Source organism: Gekko japonicus, unplaced genomic scaffold (genome assembly GCF_001447785.1).
Source record: "Gekko japonicus isolate JY-2015 unplaced genomic scaffold, Gekko_japonicus_V1.1 scaffold1602, whole genome shotgun sequence".
Classification (NCBI taxonomy): domain Eukaryota; kingdom Metazoa; phylum Chordata; class Lepidosauria; order Squamata; family Gekkonidae; genus Gekko; species Gekko japonicus.
The window spans coordinates 167,033-186,027 of record NW_015172053.1 but is presented as its reverse complement, the minus strand read 5'-3'; the positions used below and the strand labels follow the sequence as shown (position 1 = coordinate 186,027).

Sequence of the window (18,995 nt, the reverse complement as noted above, 5' to 3'; positions counted from 1 at the left end):
GGAGGACTGGGAAAAAATTCCAAGCACATCTAATATATATTTTTTGGACACAGCAAGCAAACAAGGAGAGAGTTCTACCCCCCATAATAGAATATTACAGGAGCAACTTACTACCCCAAAAGAAAAGATGTTGGGAATTTAAGAAGAAAAAAAGGGGGGGATGGACTGTTTAAGATAAAATTGTTACAGTAGGCTAAGTATCATTTAAAATGGAATTTAATGAAATTTAGTGAGACTTAATGATATAGAACCTAGGAGAAACTGAAACGTAAAATCAAATGTTAAGAGATATATATATTACAAGGTAGATATTAAAGCGGGGAGGAGGGAGAACTTCTTGAGTTGGAATTGCTACAGCAGGGCAAATGATATTTAAAATGGAATATAAGGATGTGTAATGAGATTCAAGGATATGAAACTTAAGAGAAATAAATAAATGTTACAAAATAGTTTTTATTTTTTAATTTTAGAAAAGCTCAGAACCTTGTAATGTGATTTAGTATGGCTAAATTTAAAGATCGAAGAAATATGTGTTATAAGATATTTGTATGCATCTTAAAGATAAGTGTTATCAGTATTTATATAGAATTTTTTATTAAAAATGTGAAGCTGAATTTAGTAAAAGGTAAAGAGTTCTACTCCCATATTGAAATTTTACAGGAACAATCCTCAGTTATAGAAAACAAAATGCTGGGAATGCAAGAAGGAGGAAAAAAGGGGGGAGGGAGAACTATTTAAGGTGGAATGGCTACAGCAGGGCAAGTTATATTTTAAATTGGAGTTAAGGAGATTTAATGAGATTTAAGGATATAAAATTTAAAAGAAATTGTGTTCAAATTTAAATGTAAAAAAAATAAGTGGTACAAGGTAGTTTTTATATGTAATTTTGGGAAAGCTCAAAACCTTAAAATGTGACTTAAAACAAATCTTAGTAACAGCTGTATGGAATTTAGTATGGCTGTAGGAAAAGATAAAAATTATCAGCACTTGTATGGAAATTTTTCTAAGAAATGCGAAGTTGAATTTAGTATTACGTATGTTTTTCCTTTGGGGTTAATATATCATTTTTAGAATGCCTTGGTTATAGAATGGCTATGTATAATCAGTAGGACATTATCCATAATTATATGAGTAAGGATTGTTTTTGTAACTATAAAAAATTTGAATACAAGAATCCATAGATATGAAATTAACACAATTGAAACGATTATTAAAAAAAGTACTAAGGTAATAAGATTGTATCAGTATTTGTATGAAAACTTTTATAAGGAATGTGAAGTTGAATTTAATATTAGGTATCTCCTTTTCCCTAAGGGTTAATATATAATCTTTAGAATTCTTCAGTTATAGAATGGCTATTTATAAGCAGTAGGATATTAAGGATCCATAATTATATGAGTAAAGACTGGTTTTGTAGTAAAAGATTAAGAGATTTTAAAAGATTTGACTGAGAATCCATAGATATGAAATTAATACAATTGAAACACGATTATAAAAAAGTATCAAGGTAATAAGATGGTATAAACTTCCTCTAAGAAGTTCCAGAATGCTTTTGTGATGTAAAGGCAATAACTTGGTTTTTTGCAGATATCAAGAAATGTATGGATTTAAGTGACCAGATTTAACACAAAGAATTTCTTGATTGTATAAGTAGAATTCTTAATGTAATGTAACAGAGTCTGTAGAAGTAATTGTAAGCACTTTCTTTTTTCCACTTTGTATCCCCCCATTCCCTACCTTCCTTCCTTTTTAAAAAAATCAATAAAAACTTTAATTATTTTTAAAAAGGAAGACCAGGGCTGCTATGCAGAGGATGGCAATGGCAAAGCCACCTCTGGACATTTCCTGCCCTGTAAACCCCATGATTTCCTGCCAACCTAGCAGTTCGAAACCAAGAAATTGCAAGTAGATAAATAGGTACCACTTCGGTGGGAAGGTAACAGGGTTCCATGCGCCTTGGTGTTTAGTCATGCCGGCCACATGACCACGGAAACGCCTTCGGACAGCGCTGGCTCTTCGGCTTTGAAACAGAGATGAGCACCGCAACCCTAGAGTCGGACTCGACTGGCTTTTGAGCAAGGGAACCTTTACCTTTACCTTAAACCCCATGAAGGGTCTCCATGTGGGTTGCTAGTTGACAGCAAATTATTATTCAGGCTCTGGAGAGGTAGCATATACATTTTCTAGATAAATAAATATTGATTGATAGGATTTTAAACATAAACCACCTACTCTTTCGCTTATGAATATTTATGTACACACAAATAGAAGTGTCTGAACTTGTATCCTAGTATCTTACATATTTGTGGCACAATACAGAGTAATGCTGTGGTATACGTGCTTATCTTTTATTTACTCTGTTATCAAAATCCATCTTTCTGCCTCTTAGCAGCTAGCTAGTGCACAAGTATTTTCTAGAGGAATTTACATGGTACTTTTTTAGATTCAAGAGTACAGAGGAATATAGGCCTTCTGTATAATGCCCCCCCCGACATAGATGTATATTTGACCAAGACGATAGGTGTGTGTTTAGTCTACCTAAAGTTTCTAGCCAAAAAAAATTTAGAAGTATTTTTTAAATTAATTAGTTGCCCTAGTTAACATAGGCAGGAGTTTATGGCTTATCCGATTACTAGAGCGCCATAGCAAGAAGCTGTTGAAAATCTAAAAGTCCTTTTCGTCTCTTAGATGCAGGATGCAATTGGAATTCAGGGAGCATAGTTTTTGCTTGCCCCAGGCTGAAGAATTCTTGAATCATCCATGACTATATTTTTTATGAAACATACTTGGAAACTAGCCAGAGGGCACAAAATTATTCAGGAAGATAGACTTAAGGGATTGAGTTTATTCTTCAGTTTGAAAGTTTTTACATAGAGGTTACAGAAGGAAATGACTGATACTAAAGTTGAGCAGTTCCCAAAGGTCCCCTTATGAAGAACTGAAGAACCTGAAACATTCCTCAGAGCTAGCTCCCCTGCCATGACAGAAGCAGTATTCTGTCCCTGGGTAAGGTAGCTGAAAATGCAGAAATGGATCAGGGAAGAGGAATTGAAACACTTGGTACATTTTGAGTGCCATCTTAAGCAGAGTGATACCCTTCTTAGTCCATTGAAGTCAACTCTGCTCGGATTGGCATTGCTAGTTCAAATGCATATGGACACAATATTGAGGCTTCTTCAGATGTATATATGTAAGAACAAGGATTGTGTTATCCCATGCTTCTGCCCATAGCTTTGTACTGGTTACAGCTTTGTCCGTGATCAAAAGCAAATACGGGAGCAGTAGCTTAAAAGTTTTAATTTAAGCAAGTAAAAAATCTCAGGGAATGAGCCAGGTCTGAAGAGTCACCTTCCCTCCTAGCTTGCATTGGTTTAGCTGCTGTGATGTCAAAGAAGGGCTTTAATACTATATGAAAAAAAGATGACTGCTTAGGAATAATGAGACTATGTGCACCTTCCCAGCCAGACAGCTACAGAGATGCTAAATGACAGATGTGAATTTATACCATGGGACTTCAAATTACACCTTAGTGGTGCAGTTTGGTTAATGGTTTTTAAGCAGTTTGCTGGGATCAGGAATGACAGTTGCTCTTCATGTATGTAACTATATTATTTGCATTGTTTACTGTAACTCTGCTTTACCATTGCAGATTTACAGTTTTATTGTTGATCCGTACCTCTTCTTAGCAATTGAAGCAATACTAGCTAATTTGTCATAGTTATTTAATCAAAACCACCCACATCTATTTTAAATTAATTAAAAGCAGTTAACAACCTTATTGATTTTGGGCAGTGTAGGAGTACATAAAACTAGAACTGCATTTCTGGAAATTGTTTATTTGCTCAACCACTTTGTCTGTTCATTCCTGGACCATGTTCCCTGTTGCTTACAGTTATCAGTGAAGAATGGCTATATGTGTGTCTATGGGAGTGTTCTGTGAAACACATAGATAAGGTATTTTGTAGCGCAGGATACATGCTGTTCTGAGAGAGTAGGCTCATATCAGGGCCTTTCATAGTGGCCATTACCAGATGTGTGCTGCATAACTCCGGAAGTAGAAGTATTTGTCTGTACTCAGCAGAGGCTTTGCTCAGAATGTGGCATTATCCTTTCGCTTCTCAGGATTTTGGCAGTGTTCTTCCATAAAGTAAAGCCAGTCAAATCCGACTCTAGGGATGTGGTGCTCATCTCCGTTTCCAAGCCGAAGAGCCAGCGCTGTCCAAAGACATCTCCATGGTCATGTGGCCAGCATGACTAGACGCTGAGGCGCACGGAACGCTGTTACTCCTGTCCTATTCTGTAGCTAATCTGGTATTAACTGCTGTAAAGAAAACAGTTCTGCTTCTGTATACCTGGCTTCTATGTTTTTGTGAGGAAATAGCAAGTGCTTGCTTCTGTGTCTCAGTTGTGTCTTTGGTGCTGCTTTGGTCTGTGTTGCATCTTAGCACCTGCAGTCCTATTAAGACCAGAATGTTTCCTACATTGGAATGTGAGGTGGCATGGTATAGTCTTGGAAACGAAGCAGGGCTGGTACTTGATGGGAAACCACCATGAACAACTCTGCAGAGGAAGGCAATGGCAAGCCACCTCTGCGTCTCACTTGCCTTGAAAGCTCCTTGCTGGGATTGCCATAAATTGGTTGTGACTTCACGGCACTTATGTATTTATGTACTTCCATGTTGAACTCAGCAGCCAATTCTGTGGCTGTATCCTTCTAGTTACAAATAATTTGGTAGATTATCATTTCACTTAAAATATTTTGAAGCTATTGAACTATGTGATCACGCTTCACATTGTGATTATAAAATTGGGGATATTCATATTTTCATTTAGATGATAGTGTTTGTATTTATTTCCTAGTGTCAAATCAATAGTGCCTTGACCTCCTTTCACACTGCTTTGGAATTTGCGACTGATCAGAGGGAGATTCAACATGTCTGCCTATATGAAATTGGTATGTAGTGATATTGATACACATTTGTCTGTCTAATATTGTTGCAGCTAATATGTAGAAGAATAGAGTTGAGTTTGCCAGCAAGAAGCTTTCATTAATTTAGTATAGTAATAATATAGTATATATAATGTAGTATATATAATAAAGGAATGTTGTTTATATTATATAATGCATACTATATAATAATATAGTATAGTAATATAGTATCGGAAGCATCCTGTTATTATTGCATCGCTAATGGTTAGTGTATAATCAGATGGAAGATTTCACAAATTATTGGTCTTCAAAGTTTGATCACTGAAACTCAAAGTTATTTTGAAATACATGTTCATTGTCTTCATTAGCACCTTACAAAAATAAAAAGATAAGTCTTAGATAGGGGGTGATTGAGTACAAAAGTAATCAGGCATAGGCACTTTGCCATAGAGACATTTTGTTTTCTCCCAGGTAAACATGCTTTGGGATTTGCATCTTTTGTAAACTAAAAGCACATTTTATTCCTCACTTTTGAAAGTGTCCCAATAGATACAGTTCAGAGCCTAGTTTCTGATTCTTTTTTATCCCGTAAAATATATTTCTACTGGTTCTTAATCATTTCACTTAAAAGAAAGTAAAGTGATAAGTTTTATATAATTAGTCCTTTGATGATACTGTTGATACTAACTCTTCTCCCAAGTTTTGCTGAAGCTTTCAGACAAAATAAAAATACAGATTTTACTTAAAGTAGTGATCAGCAATGTACTGGCAGCAAAGCTTTCCGCTTCTGACATTCCTGTCCATGACTTGAAATGGCCCGTACACCCAAGAGATCAGGCTGCATTCAACTGTGAATCACTGGCAGATCTACATCCCTTCCAGATATCCATCCCTTATTTTAGGTGTACTGGAGCTTTGCTGTATGAGATCCATTTCCTTTCTTTATTATTTTTAAAATGTTCCTTGTATTTGCAGGCTGGTGTAGCATGATAGAAATGAATTTCAAGGATGCATTTGAGTCCTTTGAGCGTCTTAAAAATGAATCAAGATGGTCCCAGTGCTACTATGCCTATTTAACAGCAGGGAAGTATCATTATGTGAATATAATTTGTGTGAGTGTGTGTGTGATAAATGCATGATTGGTGTATGGTGGCAGTACATGTTTGCATGAAAGGTACCCACATGTTTACTGCCCTGCCTTTTGGTTTACATATTATAAATTTGAGCTTTAACATCTATAGCCATATAAATTATAATAGAAATGTGCACAACTATGGTGTGTGTGTGTGTGTGTGTGTGTGTGTGTGTGTGTGAATATTTTCTATTGGTAATTGAATTATCATAGAATTAAGGGCTATAATTTTAAGGATTACTGAAGTGACTGTGCTAAGTTAGTCCAGAGCAGCCTTGTGGACCAGGATCCAAAAAACTAGTTGGGCTGAGCGTGGAAGCCTTTCTGCATATGTTGGAATCGTGACCACTTTTTTGTTGTTGTTCTCTGAAAATCATGTGTGTGCGTGTGTGCAACACATGCTTACTACAGTTCTTTATCATAAATTACTCTTGAAAGTTCCCTGGTTTCAAAAGCACTTTGTTATGTGACATGTGGGAAACATGGATATAAGTTGCCCTGGATATATGGAGTTAGTAGCCCAGCTTTTCAGATCCTGGTCATATAGTTCAAACTAGTTTCAGAGACTGATTTGCAATATATGGGCTGCTGCTTATATCCTATTTACTGCAAAGAAAGCCAAATGTGTTAAGATTTCGCCACAGTATTCTGCTTGCATGATGTCTTCTGTCTGCATTTCCTTGCTAAGCTCATTAGAAGGAAAAAATGTTTTTTTGCTTTATTACAGTGTGTCAAGGAGCTACCGGTGATGTGAATGGTGCACAAAATGTATTCAAGGAAGTCCAGAAGCTCTTTAAAAGAAAAAACAATCAAATCGAGCAGTTTTCGGTCAAAAAGGTCTGGCTAGCATTGGATGATTTCCTCCATGGGTTATAACTGCTATCTGTATTCCATTGTTTTAAATGTTGGGTTCTAAGCATGGTTGTTTGTACAACAATTCTTTTCTCTTGTATGCTTGACTGACCCAGCCCTGTTCATACAAGCATTCCTGTTCCTAGTATAAGTGAGAGGCGACTTTCACGGTCTTGTACATATGTGCTGTCACCCCTCTTTCCTAGAAATGACAAAACGAAAATGAAATGAGTTCACTGTTGTGTTGGCTCATGCACATCTTCCCTGTGAGAGGCAAGATTGGGCATGATGGTGCATCTCTTACCCCTTCCAGTGTGGACCAGGATGATTGTCGGGAAAAGGGCTTTCTAGTAGAAATAATTCCACTGGAGCAACTGAATAATATATAGTTGTTTGTGAATAGTAACATTCTCAGGAGAAAATCAGATCTCTGTGTTACGTTGGCGGCATGCATTCCCATGTCCATTGTTGTGGTGTTGAACTGTCTGTAGGTTGATCCTGTGAACTTAATGCCAGAAATGTTTTTAATCTTGCTGCTATCTGAAAGGCCCCTTGGGGAACTGTGGGCAGTAACTCCAAGAATTTCCTTTAGGTTTGCCAGTTCTGGACTGGGAAATACCTGGAGATTTTGGGCGTGTAGCCTGAGGAGGGCGGGGTTTGGGGAGGGGGGGGACCTCAGTGGGCCACAGATTCCACCTTCCAAAGTGGCTGTTTTTTCTCTGGTGTACTGATCTCTGTCAGCTGGAGATCAGTTGTAATCCCAGGAGATCTCTGTCAGGTCCCCAGCTAAGTCACTCTCCACACACACTATTGGCAGTGAAATGGTTATTAGAGATATGCTTGCTGTAGGTTCAAGAGCTTTTGTTAGGACTGAAGAAAACTGTGGGAACTTACAGGTTATAGGTAAAAGCATAAAATTCCACATTCACTCACGTCACAACTACCCCCTAGCATTTCTCTGGCAACACCGACAGATATATGGCGTCCTATCTAACCTGGGCATGGTACCAATGTTCACCAAGGTCAGTCCCATGAGAACCAACACTTGGGGCACAACTTCAGGAATAATTATGGCTTCTACTCCCATGCGCTCTCACAACACCCCCCCCCCCAGGAATTCAACATGACAAGCGAAGGGGAAGAAAAACAGAACTTAAGGAAATGAAAGTTAAACCTGAGTTTGACAATCTCCACCTAACACCTGGAGGTTGGCAAGCCTAGTTTTCCTTCCTGTCTTTGCCTGTCCTAAAACCAGCTCATTTCTGGCAATTAGCAGCTTAACTGGGATGTAGGGAATTAAGCTGAAGTGAGAGATTTAATCGCTGGTGAGCTATGAGTTTGGATTTGGCCCACGGCCTGCCTAACTGGTTGGAAAAGGTATGTCTCCATAAAACTGGTTGTAACTCTGTGGTTAGGAACCTGAAAAAAGGGTGCAGTCAGTAAAAACATTTGCTACATATATACTTTGTTTGGCATAAGAGGTATTGTTTTATTGCAGAATAAGAATTCACAAATATTTTTGGTTAAGCAATGCTCTGTAACACTATATAAAAAGCCATCTATCTCCTTGTGTATATTTACTTTAACTCTGTGGGGTTTGCCTTCCGTGTACACAAATAGGAAAGCTATGTGTATGCAGACTGAAGAACTTTTGTATTTACAGTCATTACATGTTAAGAATCTATCCACAAGTGCTGCATGAATTTCTATGCAAAAGAGCTTTTCAAAAGGGAGTTTGTAATCTGTGAAGAGACCGTCAGTCACAGGATTATCAGACTTTGAGGAGCTTTTAAAATTTCATCCCGAATTGCTGCATGCTTAAACTTTCTCAACTGTACTTCTTGCTGTTGATGTAGGTTGAAATTGAAGTATTTTTTCCTGTTTTCAGGCAGATCGATTCAGGAAACAAAAACCGACCCAGGAGCTCTGTGTACTGGCATCCATTGAAGTGTTGTATTTATGGAAAGCACTTCCAAATTGTTCATTCACCAACCTACAGCACATGAGTCAAGGTACAAGATGGGATTTTTTTTTTAATTGCACACTCTTGTTTCTTCCATAAAACAGCATATTTTTCCATCTCTTTTCTATTAGTAATGTTAGCAATTTGTGCCAGTTTGGAGACCAAAATAAATTTGGTCATCTAATGACTGATATATCAAACTCTTGGTGTAAAAGAATAGCCACTAAAAATTGGTAATATCTTTGACTTTTGGAATGATTTTTTTCTCTCTCATTTGAAATAGTATATTTTAAAAATATTCCTGGCTGTAATGTTACAAAAAAAGGTAGTAGATTGTAGCTAATTATTCTGGTTTGTTTTTTAAAAATACCATTAAGCTTAGATGTGTAAGCGCATACTTTGTGTTTGTAAGCCTGAGCTATTTCAGTGGCCATGATGGACCAAGGTTCCAAGAATAAGTGGTGACTCTCAGGTCTTTGCATACTTCCCTGGTTAACAGCAGTTGAAACTTATCCATCAGCACTGAATGAACAACAGCTGGCTGCACAGTCTAAACTGGATTGCATGAAGGTTTCTTTATATGTAAAATGTCTCATAAAAGAGCACTGTTGGCTTTGGAAGGAATTGCCTTTGAAACAGGAAGTAGTACTGACACTTTTTAGGGCTCTACTGGCAGCAGGAGCTCATTTGCATATTAGGCCACACACCCTTAGTGTAGCCAGTCCTCCAAGAGCTTACAGTAGCCCCAGTAAGAAGAGCTCTGTAAGCTCTTGGAGGATTGGCTACACTAGGGGTGTGTGGTCTAATATGCAAAGGAGCTCCTGCTACCAGTAGAGCCCTGGCACCTGTGAAAGTTTCCCCAGGCTGACACTGCATGAATGAAAGGGGGGGGAAGAGAAAATATGCTTCTTTGTTGTCATCTGTGAAGGGAGGGGAAGAGAAGAAATGCAGAACATAAGACTGGCACTCTCCTATTTCCCCAGGGAAATGGGAGTAGGGTACATAAAACAGGGATTCTCCCATGGAGTTACAGATATTACGGAAAGGGAGCTGCAGCTAAGCCAAAGGTCTTGTTTGCAGTCCTGCCCTAAATGTTGAAGGAAAGGCACAGGACACATGAAATAATTTCTGCTGGCCCATCTGTAAGTACTAAAAAAGTTGTATTAGTTTGAGTTGCACTAGATTACTCTTCAGGCTTAGGCGTTCAAATGAGAGGACAAAATGTACTTTATCATCACAGAGCTCGCTGTGTAACGCACCAATCTTGGTGCTGATGGTGGCCTAACTTGTGTTGCTCAAGAAGCTTTAAGGCTTAGGAAGGAGAGATGCAGATTCAAAACAGCAGCTGGCATTTGCTTCTAGCTACTTGTGTAAAATGATATTTATGTGAATAACAAATGTATAGCTTCTGGACTTTTTTGCTCTTATGGGCTATATTTAATCCCTGAGCAATTGCCTCTAGGTTTGGAGAAGTCACCCAAAAGTAACTTTTGAAAATGTTTTCATTGATTTCTCTGTGCCATTTGTGACATACACAATACCATGATACTGTGTTGCATGGCTTCTGTTGCACAACATCATTATTTCCCTATTGGTAACTTTAAAAATTTTATATAGTTCTTTTATGTTTTGTGTTACTGAATTCTCCAACTTCATGAACATAAGGACTGCTGTGTTTTTTTGCTGCTCTCATTCGTACTGGAACATGTATATTCCAGCTATTTTCTTCAGTATACTTCACCTGACTCTCTTGTTTATTTTAATGCTCATTGTAGTGGTTCACTCCCGTGAGCTGCATGATACTGAACTCATGGGAGATAGAACAAAGTTTGAGTCCAGTGGCACCTTTAAGAGCAACAAAGTTTAATACCCAGAATTAAACTTTGTTGGTCTTAAAGGTGCCACTGGACTCTGTTGCTTCAGACCAACATGGCTACTCACCTGAATCTATTTTCATGGGAGATAGTAAATTGATTTTCATGAGAGGAATACTCCAGAACTTGAAATCTCTTCTCCATAGGTGTTGACTTGTCTCTTCTATGAGAGTCTGTGATTTTTCACTGCTGACCATCAGCATGCTCATTTAGATGCACAAGAAAGTCATCTTGTGTATACTGATTCTTAAATAACTACACCAAACTGGCTCTCTCACCAAACTGGCTCTTTTGCCAATCAGTTACCATGAAGAGTTTGTCAGTCAAGAAACTGGATCTGCACACAGCAAATAAGAGCTGGAAGACGATGACTTCATGTTCTTCTTTCTGGCCTAGGATGAACATGGGGAAATGTCTACAGATTGCTTACTTGCTTAGGCTAATGTTGATTTAAGGATCATTTTATTAAAGGGAGGAGGGTTAGGGACAGGGAGGTTATAATGTGTGTCTTAAAAGCTAAACATTTCAATGTATTCCTTGTCTCACTTTGGTGTCTGTGAAGCTTGCCAAGAAGTTGATGACTCTGCTGTTGTCGGTTTGAAGAACTTGCTACTTGGTGCCATACATAAATGTTTAGGAAATTCTGAAGATGCTGTACAGGTAAGATATTGTAGAAAGCCAAATAATGGAGAAAGGCAGGTGTTAAAATATTTTCATATCACATAAGCCATGTAATTAGCATAGAAACATAATACTAGTGATGCAGCAGATGAGTATTCCAAGTGCTTTCTGAGTAGTCTGGCTTAATTTGTCACTGCTGCATTCCATGTTATAGAAGGTGGAACATCTGGAGAACAAACATCATTGAGTTGCATTTCTAGTACAGTAACCTGTAGTAGATACAGAAGCTTATCAGACCCAAATGAAGAACAGAAAAGTACTGGGTTTCAACTTGTTTTTATAAATGAGAGGATAAGCAGGATTTTCCCCAACTCTATAATACCAGTGCCATTCTGCTGCTTAGATTCTTGAAAATCTTTGCTGCTAAGCATGTTAGCAATGCTGCCCAGTTGCTTTGCTGGTCCAGCTACAGAATTGGGAACTTCCAACACAGGGGCTGCATTCATCCCTAGAATACCTACCATCTGTAGGCCTTTCCCTTGATTTATTTTCCCAGCCCGTTTCCACTATCCCTACTTCTGTCCTTTAAAGCCCACTGTAGCAGCAATGGATTCACCTGGTTATGGAGATCTATGATTGCCAGGCCCTCTTATCCACCCTGGTATTTGGATTTCTGATAGTAGGATTTCTCCTTCTAATGGGAAATAGAAATACTAAAGTGATTTCCTACTGTCCCTTTCAACCCTCTATCAATCCAAAAATATCACGAGAGGGGAGTTGACCTCTGCTTCTTCTGAGATTAATTCTGCCCAGTTAATAACAGTGTAGAATGCTCTCCCTTAGGGGGTGCATTGGGCTCTCTTGCTACTGATTTCTCAAGGTTAAAACTGGTACACAGTGTGGAAAAATTACACTAACAAGAAAATCAACTGTGATCTAAACATGAAGATAAATAATGCCTTGCTGCAAAAATCAGAAAATATGTGCTTTTTTAAATAATTGATCAATAATGTGTACCAGTGTTCCCTCTAAGCTGAGTTAGTGTGAGTTAGCTCACAGTTTTTTAGCCTCCGGCTCACAGATTTTTGCCTTCGCTCAGGAAGGAGGGCTCCAGAGCAAACTAATTCATGCAGTAGCCAAAACGGTCAGTCACGACTTTAATGCCAGGAGCTCACAAAGTAGAATTTTTGCTCACAGGACTCCACAGCTTAGAGGGAACATTGATGTGTACAATCTTTTTTACAGTATATAGTGCCAAAATACAGTATAAAGAATTGAAACGAAGCAAAAAGATGTTAACGACGTGCTCTGGAATGTCCTGTGTAGTTTCGACGTTCCTTCTTCTGAACAAAATTGTATCTATAAATAAACATTTGACAAACATTTGACAATTATTTCTCAATGTTGCTCAAGGATACTTGAAGCCCATGTAACCTAATAAAATGTGAACATACTCCTCATACATACAATTTGTCTCCAGTTCTTGTCTTATCTACAGAGATAGAAATAAAGCCTGACGCTTAAACACTTCCTCTTCATTGATCTACAAGAAATAAATTAACAGACCATCACTAACAAAGTATCATTCTACACTATGTATTATCTAAAGTCTAAAGTTAGCTTACCAAAACACAATTGCGAGTAGAGAATTCATTTCTGGCAAAATACAGTCAAATAGAATGCCTTAACACATTAGTCTTTTTATACATACAGTAGTAGCATCCACATTCTGAAATTACTTACATTAGGGAACTTAGAAAAGACTTATTTATAGATACAATTTTGTTTGGAAGAAGGAACGTTGAAACGACACAGGACATTCTGGAGCACGCCGATAACATCTTTTTGCTTCGTTTCAATTCTTTATACTGTATTTTGGCACTATATACTGTAAAAAAGATTCTTTATACTGTATTTTGGCACTATATACTGTAAAAAAGATTGTACACATTATTGATCAATTATTTAAAAAAGCATATATTTTCTGATTTTTACAGCACAGCATTATGTACATTGTATGCCAGTTGGGTACATTGTACCGCTCTTGTTAGCCGCCCTGAGCCTGTTCACAGGATGGGCGGGGTATAAATATAATAAATAAATAAAATTATTTATCTTAGCGTTTAGATCACAGTTGATTTTTTTGTTAAGGTTAAAACGGGCTGGGGGCTGACTTCTTCTATTTTTAAAATGGTTGCATTTTTTAAAATTATGGAATGTATAGCTGGCTCCTTTTAGCTGGGAAAAGAAAACCCATTCTCCCTAAACTTAAGTAGCATCTGCTAAATGTAGAGGTTTTACAGCTGGTGATTGTGGTATGCCTGATGCGATCTTGTGTGTCCAGTGCAAAAATTTCTTTTGTTCCTGGAAGTGTTGCTGTGTACTGAATTTATTGGTTTTCTTTTACAGTTCTTTCAGCGAGCCCTTAAAGATGAACTGTGCCGCCAGCACAATTTATATATTCAGCCGTACGCGTGCTATGAACTTGGCTGTCTTTTGTTAGAAAACCCACAGGTAACAATTTAGTATATCTGAAACTGCTTGGGATATAGTGTGAGGTGACCGTTACTGGTCTGTAAGTTTGGCACATTTTCAGTTGATCTGTACTGTATACCCCCCCCCCTTTTTGCTTTGCAAGCGTGTTCATGTGTCTGTGTTAAGCGCAGTATACTAATCTTGCACATTGCCGTGATGAATTCCTGAGTAGCAAATGGCACCTCAGAACATGAAAAATGCACAATTTCTCATCAAACCATATGGATTGGATTCTATATACCTACAACTTATTAGCGTGCATGTCCCATTATCAGGAAAATCCAAGTCCATCTGATAATATCTGGTAGTTCAGTGTGTGCCGTGTTGTAACTAGATTGCAATTCAGCATTTTGCAAACACATGACATTGCACTGCTTGTGCTAATGGACATGATCAGATGGACAGAGATATTACTATACCATCCCTAGTTTATCATCTGTCCATTCCTTTTGTTAAAACTGCACATGCTATATGTGCTTATCTCTTCTACAAAGTCCACAGTGCTAGACTATGTGAACATTTGAGGCCCAGATCCAAAGTACTGCACATCCAATAATAATGTACTGATGTGAGGTTCTATGCAGAAGAGCTAATTTTAATTGGGTTGCCATGCCTCATGGTGCTAGCATGCCAGAATTCATAACTCAGGTGGATACTGTGCTAGCATACTAAGTCTGCACCTACAGGGGTCAGTGATACTATTTTAGGGTAACACAGGCCATGTTGCACCTCTCTCTCGTTTTTGTTGCTTATAATTCTTTGTGTGTGGTTTGGGCTTCTTTTTTCTCTACCTACCCACCCTTTTATATGAGAAGAAATAGATTTTGCTTTTCATGGGGGGTTGTTGTTGTTCAGTTGCACAGTCGAGTCTGACTCTTTGCGACCCCATGGACCACATCACGCCAGGCCCTCCTGTCTTCCATCATGCTCTGGAGTTTGCTTAATTTCATGTTCCTTGCCTCAGTAACACTGTATAACCATCTCATCCTTTGCCGTCCCCTTCTTCTTTTTCCTTCAATCTTTCCCAATCTTTCCTTCAATCTTTCCCAGCATCAGGGTCTCCTCCAGTGAGTGCTCCCTTCTCATTTGGTGGCCAAAGTATTTGAGTTTCAGCTTCAGAATCTGGCCTCCCAGGGAACAGTCAGGGTTAAGAATTCCGTAGAAAAAATGGTGTAGAGGATTCCTCACTTAGTAGAAGAGATCCATTGGATGCAACAAGGGTTTTCAAGTATCCAAAAGGGTGGGTGGGCAGTGTAGCATATGAAATTGACCAAGAGAGTACCTAAACCTCCAGAAATCCTTAGAAAGTGGCTAAAAATGAGATTTCTAAATAATAATAATAATAATAATAATAATAATAATAATAATAATAATAATAATAATAATAATAATAATAATAATAATAATTAATAATAATAATAATAATAAGGTTGCAATATTCAGTTCATTTCAAATGGATATGAGTATACATAATAGGGTATAGTGTTGAAGTCTGGAATTCTTGTCTTACACCAGAAACTTAAACCTCCTATTTTGGGTATTGCAATTATCTTTTTTCCTCTATCTTTTTGTGCAGCTTTTCCCTGTTCATTAATCCTTATATTGTTAGAACTCTAATTCTTATTAAACCATTACCTTGAAATGCTTTTAGTATGAGCATACAAATTTCTGAAATTGTATTTTTCTTTTTGCAGACTGTGCCAAAAGGCAAATCCTTATTGCTTCAGGCCAAGGTAAAAATATAAAAGGCATTGTTTTATGCTTTTATAAAATTCAGCTTTATCTCTCAATTTACACTCTGCTTCTGTGATTTAATATAATTCAACTCAGTATAACTTTTTTTCACTTATTCTGTGAATGTTAGTGTTTTGTGGATCTTTAGAGTGAGTTTCATTCTGAAGTCCTTCATAGTCCAGGTCTTAGTGTGTAATGAGTGTGGTTTCGTCAGAAACTAAAGGAAGCTAATACTCTGTCTGATTGTGTGTAACAGCCTACATTTTATCACGGAAGGTTTTCAACTTTTATTTAAACTTTTGCTGTCTTCAAAAATAATGTCAAATGCCATCTTTCATAAATTATTCTCTGGTCACAACACATAGGAGATTAACATATTGATTTTTTTTTTTGTCAATTACAGGAGGAATTCACAGGGTATGACTTTGAGAACAGATTGCATGTCCGCATACATGCAGCATTGGCCTCACTGAGGGAAGTGGTTCCTCAGTGATGGATAGGAAGCCTTCTGTCCTCACAGTTTCTGCACTCTAAGACAACTCAGAGAACAAAGCTGTTGGAAAGACCAACTTCTCTTCTGGAAGACCACCTGTGCCAGAGACATTTTCTACAACACGTAGAGTTGGTGACGGAAAAATGTTGAAGTCTTTAACGATCAAAATTAGGCTGAAAGGTCAACTGACCTTGGGCTCAGTCCATTAGGAATTTCTCCTGAGTAAGCCCTGTGAAAAGAATGGAAGTTGAAATTTGGGCTGCTGCCCAGCATCTGTGGTTCAGTGGGGCTTGTGCAGAAGAACTGCCTAGAACACTGTCCTGGTGTTCCGATGCTTTGTGGGTTGGTTTTTTGATTTTGATTTTAGCCAAGCTGAACATAGTAGCCTGTGATTGTACAGATGAGCCTACAGTAAGCACATGTTGATTTCCTGTAACCAAGGTGGCTCAGTTTCTGCAAGTCAGGTCTTCTTTCTGTTTAAATAGATGTACATGGTCTTTTGTAGGGGGAGAGCCACCTGTTCATGAAAAAGTACTGTATATAGGCAGAAATATGTATAATTTTATTGGAAAACCCTGTCCAAGTGGAGCTGGGAAGGAAAAAGTGGCTTGTTGCAGCACAACAACCCCCTTCCTGTACATTTATTTGCTCATCCAAATGTGTGTGAATAATGAAACTCTGTATTTAGATAAATAATGAGAATATCTAGAAACTGTTTTATTTTTCAGACAAATATTTATTTTCACCCCTTTGTTACTGTGTTTTTGAACAGTATGGTAGCCTCTTAGCCTTGCTGTTACAAGGTGCTGACAGGTTCTTTCACTTTTATTTCTAAAGCCTATGAATAAAGCAGTAACCTTTTAAACATAACACTTAAGATCCTATATTTGTGCCAGACTGATATACTAAATATGACCATCAACATGCCATGGGGCATTCCAAGCCTGTGGTGTTGCCGTAGCCTTCCTATCCCAGTCAGCTTTAGAGCTTTGAAGTAGTATGTAACTTTCCTAATTTTTTTGTCTCTGTAAGTACATTATTTTAATATTTTTATTTAGAGCAGGTATGTGTGAGCAAACAATTCTTAGGGTAATACTTTTTCCAGAGTACTTGAGAATTGTATAACGTGAAGATAAAATAGGGTTTATTTTTCCTGATAAAGTAATAAAGTTTTGCTTTCTCACTCTGTCTCTCCTGAAATCTATAAATTTCAGTTTTGAATCTCTAAAATGTTACATTTTGTGTGCACTTAATACTAATTGGCTGAGCTGACTTCAAGAGATTCATGGAATGTAGATAGCAGAAGTTTGGTTGTGAGTCAAAGCGGAACAGGTTTCCAAAGCACACATGAAGCTATGTATAAACTGGGTTTCCCGCTTTACCTCAGGATGGGGGAATGCTTTTGTACAGCATAGCACATGAAAAATGTTTCCTGATGTTGCAATTAGTGGGCCAAGTCCTCTGCACATACTTTGGAATCACTGATTATACACTGCTGTCCTTTTACTCCCTATTTAGTAACAAGCACTCTGTGGCAGCTAAATCTTCATTTTGTTGCATTCTAAGAAAGAGGTTGAATATTAGGAGGCATAACACACAGCTTTAATTTATTGTCACAGTATACATGATGAATGCATTTTCTTTAAGCCTGATTTAATAACCTGGAGTCATTCAGTAGTTTGTTTGGAGGATATTCATCTAAATGGATGCACTGATTGACTGCTTCCCACTTTTTTTGCATTTTGACTGCTTCCCACTTTTTTTGCATTTGATAGATATGGGATGTTGGCTCATGTTGGCTTAAGCTTGAAAACATGGCGTGCAGAGCATTATGTGTGTTTCAATTGCCCACAATTGCAGAATTTGAAGACCCATTTCTGGGCTTTCAGAGTTGAAGGGTCTGTCAGGAGATTCTCTTTAAAACACATTTTCTTGTATATACAAACCAGGGTTTGTAAAAACTGGGGAATGGAGAGTCAACAATATCAGTGTTATTGCAGGAGTCTCCTGTTGCAATGTAACCCTACTGTTTCACTTCTGGTAGCTACAGCAGATATTAAAATGGACAGAGAAGAACATGACAGCAAGCCCCCCCTTTCCCCATCTGTTCCCCCTGAATGGGTATTTCTGGGGCACAATATTAAAATTGCCAATCTCTGTTAGAGGGACCAAAACGACCAGAGACTAACCAGCATCTGCAGAATGAAGTAAGGAAAATGCTCTTTGTACAGCTATGGGGGGGATTGTGTTGTATCTTTATGTGAAAAAATATATATCCCCAAATTGTAATCAACAGTAATATACTTGAACTAGTTTTATGCTACGGTTTCTTATGGGTTCAAATAACTTCACCCTCTTTCTTTCTTCATACTCAAGCTGCTAAGTTAAAAACAGATCAGCATCATTGACCACAATAGAACTAAGCTATCTTCCCCTTATGCCTGCTTTGATGACTTGTGGATGACACAAAACTATACCTGTGACTGAGGCTCTTGAAGTTACAAAACTCTTGTAGTGGGATGGTGGGGCCATTGATGGTTCTCCCTATAATTTTAAGATAACAATCCTATTCCTATCACCAAGTCTGTTTTGCATTATTTCATTTGTCTTGCAAGCAGAAGAACCTCTCATTGTGCACAGGCAACTGCTCAATGCCAGACCCATCAGTGTGTTTTCCCCTCTCCCACCTGTATCATGTACACCTCATAGAAGAAACCTCTATCTTGTAAATGGCAAAGGTATTTTTATATTAGATTATGCCAGTGATGAGAAAAATCCCAGCTGTATTTTGTGTAATCTGAATATGTTTTTTATACTTTGTAGCTCGGAGGCATAGTCTAATTGCAATAATGAAGTAAGCA

The 18,995-nt window shown here is 37.8% G+C and overlaps 1 protein-coding gene across 1 annotated transcript in view; it reads left to right on the top strand.

Moving 5' to 3' along the window:
- The window catches only part of TTC39C (tetratricopeptide repeat domain 39C), a 68,719-nt gene extending 49,724 nt beyond the window's left edge, over nt 1-18,995 (top strand). Inside the window, exons 7-14 of the mRNA XM_015420743.1 lie at nt 4,861-4,954; nt 5,906-6,013; nt 6,790-6,899; nt 8,803-8,926; nt 11,314-11,411; nt 13,782-13,886; nt 15,602-15,640; nt 16,045-18,995. Of these exons, the coding sequence (XP_015276229.1) occupies nt 4,861-4,954; nt 5,906-6,013; nt 6,790-6,899; nt 8,803-8,926; nt 11,314-11,411; nt 13,782-13,886; nt 15,602-15,640; nt 16,045-16,134 (768 nt within the window). The 3' untranslated portion in view covers nt 16,135-18,995. The remainder of the gene's footprint in view (nt 1-4,860; nt 4,955-5,905; nt 6,014-6,789; nt 6,900-8,802; nt 8,927-11,313; nt 11,412-13,781; nt 13,887-15,601; nt 15,641-16,044) is intronic.